This window comes from Jaculus jaculus, chromosome 14, assembly GCF_020740685.1.
Source record: "Jaculus jaculus isolate mJacJac1 chromosome 14, mJacJac1.mat.Y.cur, whole genome shotgun sequence".
NCBI lineage: Eukaryota > Metazoa > Chordata > Mammalia > Rodentia > Dipodidae > Jaculus > Jaculus jaculus.
The window spans coordinates 896,900-902,695 of NC_059115.1; the positions used below are offsets into that span (position 1 = coordinate 896,900).

The 5,796-nt window shown below is 45.2% G+C and overlaps 1 protein-coding gene across 1 annotated transcript; it reads left to right on the top strand.

The window, feature by feature from the left end:
* Positions 1 to 271: 271 nt before the first annotated feature.
* Positions 272 to 2,669, top strand: Leutx (leucine twenty homeobox). The gene is given in 6 exon segments (XM_045134167.1): positions 272 to 582; positions 1,656 to 1,703; positions 1,705 to 1,835; positions 1,838 to 2,329; positions 2,332 to 2,439; positions 2,442 to 2,669. Coding segments are annotated over 6 exon segments (1,311 nt in total). The 3' UTR covers positions 2,663 to 2,669.
* Positions 2,670 to 5,796: the final 3,127 nt, after the last annotated feature.

Here is a 5,796-nt window from a genome sequence, read left to right on the forward strand (position 1 = left end):
GTCTCAGGGTGGCCTCAAGCTCAAGATGATCCTCCTACCTCTGCCTCCGGAGTGCTGGGATTAAAGGCGTGTGCCACCATGTCTAGCTCTGAACAAAGTTTTTACCAGTGAGCCTGGGGATTCCCTGTCTCCCTCCCCAACCTGGGATTATAGGCACACCACCATGCTTGGTATTTTTACATGGGTACTGAGGATCTCAACTCAGGTCTTCATGCTGGTGTCTCAAATACTTCACCCATTAAGCCTAAGCCATCTCCCCAGATACCAACACATGCCTCTTCCTTCTCAGACATGGTTTAAAAACCAGCGAGCCAGGCTGAAGAAACAACAGAAAAAAACCCTGTCCGAACAAGCCAAACCGGAGGAGGGGGAGATCGCCGAGTGCAGTGCCTGCCCGCGGAACACCAGCCCAGATGACAGTAACTGTGAAGCACGTGAGGCTTGTGCCCCCGACGACGATCTCCCTCAGGATCTCCAACAAATTAAGCTCCATTTGCTTTGGCCTGCCATTCTCTTTGACACGGACACACTTGTGAAGCTGTATGCCTTACCTGGGGAGGATGATCCCGACAGCTTCCAAAAGTATCTTCAGCCAGGCAAGGAGGCGCAGGCTTTAAACGTTAGCACTTTGGAGACAGATGTAGAAGGATCACCATGAGTTTGAAGCCAGCCTGAAAGTACAGTTACATAAGTGAATTCCAGGTCAGCCTAGGGTAGAGCAAGACCATACCTTGAAAAAACACCCAAAAAAAAAAACAAAACAAAACAAAACAAAAATAAAACCCCAAAATCCCAAAAAACAAAAAAAATCAAAACAAAGCAAAAAACAAACGAAAAAAAAAAAAACAACACCAAGAATCCCCCAAAATAATAAGTATCTCCAGGATGGCTTGATTGAGGTGGAATAGCTAGACATTCCAACAGCTCTAATAGCCTTGAGCTCACGATGTTCCTCATACCTCTGCCTCCTGAATGCTGGGATTAAAGGCATGCGCCACTATGCCTGGCTTTATGCCTATCTGCCTGAAAAATAAATGTTTATATGTGCTTATTGTTTTTGTTTTTTCAAGGTAGGGCCTCTCTCTCTCTCTCTCTCTCTCTCTCTCTCTCTCTCCCAGACTAACCTGGAATTCACTATGGAGTCTCAGGGTGGCCTCGAACTCACGGTGATCCTCCTCTCCTTTCTGAGTGCTGGGATTAAGGGCGTGTGCCACCATGCCTGGCTTGTGAAATATATTAAAAAGTATAGACGAGGGGCTTGAGAAACCGTCGCGTTTCTTGCGAGGCAATGTCTCAGCTAACCAGCATGCAGGAAGCCCCCTGGCCGACCATTATCACCAGCCAGCATCACCATGGGGGCCATGCTGGGCGCCTTCTCCGTGGCCGGCTGGGTAGGGTCTCACGCTAGCTCAGGCTGACCTGGAATTCACTAGGGAGTCTCAGGGTGGCCTCGAGCTCGTAGCGATCCTCCTACCTCTGCCTCCTGCTTGCTGGGATTAGTTTCATGCCTCTGCAGTGGTGCACCATGCTTGCTGTGCAGTTGCTGTCCCAACACTAAGAATTCCACTGTGGCCCAGTTATTCTATGCTTGCATTCTCCTGGGCACTGTTGCATGTTGTCTTATGAGGACAGAGAGGATAGAAACTGAGCTGAAGGTTTTTGTTCTTCAAAATTGCTACTATTGTTGGTATCATGGTTGGGTCTCTATATTCCTGGGGGCTATTTCACTTCAGTCTGGTTTATAGTTGGCATGTCCGGAGCCACTTTGTTCATCCTTATCCAGCTGGCGCTGTTGGTAGACATGGCTCAGTCTTCGAATGAATCATGGGTAAATAGTAGGAAGAAGGAAATCCAAGGGTCTGGTCTGGGGTTTTGCTCTCTGTTATAAGCTGCTTTTATATCATGTCAATTGGCATTGTTGTGGCACTCTGTATGTCCTACACCAAACCAGATGGATGCACAGAAAACAAGTGCTTCATTATTAACCTGATTTTGTGCATTGTGGTTTCTCTTATATCCACCCACCCAAAAATTCAGGAATATCAGCCTCGTTCAGACCTCCTTCAGTCCTGTATAATTACTGTCTACGCCCTGTACCTCACATGGTCAGCTATGACCAATAAACCTGATTGTTCCTGCAATTCTTCCTTTTTGAGCATCATTACACACTTAACTGCACCAACTTTGGCTCCTGGAAACACGACTGCTGTTGTTCCTACCTCTCCTCCATCATCAAATAGTGGACACTTTCTGAGTTTTAATGATCTTTTTGTTGTTGTGCTTCTCTGTGGTATATGCCTTGGGTACTCTAGCTTCCGTACTTCAAGTCAGGTAAAAAGCTGACCCTCTGGGGGAGCAACAGTGTGATCCTCAGTGACACCAGTGGAGCCCGTGATGAAGATGGACAGCTGAGGTGGGCCATGGACAACGAGAAGGAGGGATGCAGTACTGCTGCTCCCTATTCCACCTGATGCTCTGCTGTGCCTCCTTGTACATCATGATGATCATGACCAATGGGTACAGTCCTGATGCCAAGTTTCAGAACGATAGCAGCAAGTGGGTAGCTGTGTGGGTCAAAATCAGCTCCAGCTGGGTCTGCCTGCTCCTTTACGTCTGGACTCTTGTGGCTCCACTTGTCCTCACCGGCCGGGACTTCAGCTGAGTTTCTGAGTGCCAAAGACACTGCTGAAGCTTATAAAGGTCTCCCTTGCCTTTTAAATTTATGTCAACTAAACTATTACATGAACACTTTGCAAATTTGACTATATTCAGGTTTATATCAAAGGCAAGATTGAATGATGCTTGATGTATAATTGAACTGTTCATTTCTAAATATATGTTTATTTGTAAGGCTATAGCACAAAGGGAACTTTTTTTGTTTTCAAGTGAACTACAGCTGTGCTGTGAAGTGAGTTCTTTATAAAGACCTATAGATTCTTATAACTTTGATTTAAAATACAAGGTAAAAGAATGTTGGATATTTGAGACTATCTTTAATATATTTCTATTGCAGTCCCCTTAAAAAGCAAAAGCAGAATGTATTAATATGAACCTTTTCATCTTCACCATGTGATGCAAGCACACTGCTTAGTGCGTAGACTCTTTAGAGGTGACATGACCTAGTTCTTGGGCAAGGATTGTGTGTAGGTCCTTCCTCAAAACAATAGTTGCTAGATATGGCTACACCTTGTTTCTTTTGTTTACTTTTTTTTTTTTTTTTTTGGTTTTTCAAGGTAGGGTCTCACTCTGGTCCAGGCTGACCTGGAATTAACTCTGTAGTCTCAGGGTGGCCTCGAACTCATGGCGATCCTCCTACCTCTGCCTCCCGAGTGCTGGGATTAAAGGCGTGCGCCACCACGCCCGGCTTTTGTTTACTTTTTAATACCACAGCATTGATGCTTTTGATACAAGTAAGTGGTTTTACCAGATATGTTAATTTCAATAAATGCTTTGTAGGCTTGATTAAAATGAAGATTTACTTGGAAAACATTGCAATGTCTATGCACCAATCTTGTTATGGTACTTGATTAAAATAGAGATTAACCTTTAAAAAAAAAGTATAGATGATAAACTATAATTCCCACCTTCATCCCCCCCCCCACCAAATCCACTCTCCGTAGAATCCCTTCTTACTTCCAGTTAGTCCTATATTGATGCCATCATCTTTCTCTCCTATTGTGAAGATCCTGTGTAGGTGGTGCAGCATCTGGTGGGCTGGATGACTGTAGACTTCTGAGACTGAGCAGGTGCCAGTTGCTTCTCAGGATACACCCCCCCCACCATTCAGTCAATCAATGAAGGCAGCAGGCCCATTGATTAATCCCAGAGGTGTTGGTTTCTTTTAACCATCTTTGAGCTCCAGGGGGCGCCACCTGCATGCACTGTGAAAGATGATCTTTTTTTCTTTTCAATTTATTTTATTAACAACTTCCATGATTATAAAATATATCCCATGGTAATACCCTCCCTCTCCCACCTTCCCCTTTGAAACTCCATTCTCCATCATATCCCCTCCAGATCTCAATCAGTCTCTTTTATTTTGATGTCATGATATTTTCCTCCTATTATGATGGTCTTGTGTAGGTAGTGTCAGGCACTGTGAGGTCATGGCTATCCAGGCCATTTTGTGTGTGGGGAGAGCACATTATCAGGAGTCCTTCCTTTGGCTCTTACATTCTTTCCATCACCTCTTCCGCAATAGACCCTGAGCCTTGGAAGGTGTGATAGAGATGTTTCAGTGTTGAGCACTCCTCTGTCACTTCTTCCCAGCACCATGATGCCTTCTGAGTCATCCCAAGGTCACTGCCATCTGAAAAGAGAAGATTCTCTACCAAAAGTGAGAGTAGCATTAATATAAGGGTAGGAACATTAAGAGAAGTGCTTACTGGGCAGTTTGATAAGCATAGTATATACATTCAGCCAGACAGCAGCAGATGTTACACTCCTAGGGCTCATGACTACCCCTGTTTGAAGTTTTCAGTATCAGGGATGTATTCTCTCCCATGGCCTCCAGTCCAATTAGAGGGCACTTGTTTTCCACCATGATAGACGTGCCACTATTGCACCCATTGGCTCATTTGCTTGGCTGGCCAAATATAAGGCTTGCAGTGTCCACTGTTGAGTATCTTCACTGGTGATTTCTCTTTCTCCCATTGAACTGCATGCAGGAAGGCTTTCCCCAGCTTTCTGAAAGATGAGTTTTGAAAATGCTCTTGGGCCTGGCCTCCTCCTGTCTTCCATCCACTGTGCCCACTGACTCTGCTCCATAAATCCTCCTGGAGCTGAGCTGAAACCCTCCTCCCTGTAGACCAGCTGCTAGAAAGCTGGAAAAAGCTATGGTGGATCCAGTTCCATAGGAGAGAGAGAAGTCATCATTGGAGATAAACAGCAGTGGACACTGCAAGCCTTAAGTTTGGTCAACCAAACCAAATGAGCCAACAGGTGCTCTAGTGGTCTGTTATGGGGGAAACCAACCGCTCTCTTAATGGACTGGAGACCTGCTCCATGGGAAGGAATATATGCCTGATACTGAAAACCTATGAAGGGAGAAGTCATGAGCTTGGGGTGTAATGCCTGCTGGTGTCAGGCTAAAAACATATAATATACTCACCACACTGCCCGGTAAGCACTTCTTAGTGTTCATACCCATATATTAATGCTAGTCTCCCTTTTTGTTAGAGAAGTTTCTCTTTACAGATGGCAGTGACCTTTGGATGACTCAGTAGGCATCATGGTGCTGAGAAGTGACAGTGCTCAACACTGAAATATCTCTGTCACAGCTTCCAAGGCTCAGGGTCTATTGCGGAAGAGGTGGCAGAAAGAATGTAAGAGCCAAAGGAAGGGTAGGACTCCTTACAAAGTGCTTCTCCAGACACAAAATGGCCTGGATATTACCTTACAGTGCCTGATACTACCTACACAAGATCATCATAATAGGAAGAGAAGATCATGACATCAAAATAAAAGAGAGACTGATTGAGAGGGGAAGGGGATATGACGGAGAGTGGAGTTTCAAAGGGGAAAGTGGGGGGAGGGAGGGAATTACCATGGGATATTGTTTAAAATTTTAAAGTTGTGAATTATTAGCAGGAGCCCACCAGACTCACTTCCCATGTACCTGCTCTGTCCAAATTTCCATGCTCTAATTACAGCATGTCATCAGCACTCAAGACCCACCCCTTCCGGGGTTAGATAGATGGCTCAGCGGTTAAAGGTGCTGTCCTGCAAAGCCTGACGTCCTGGGTTTGATTCCCCAGAGCCTACGTAAAGCCAAATGCACAAAGTATATGCATCTGG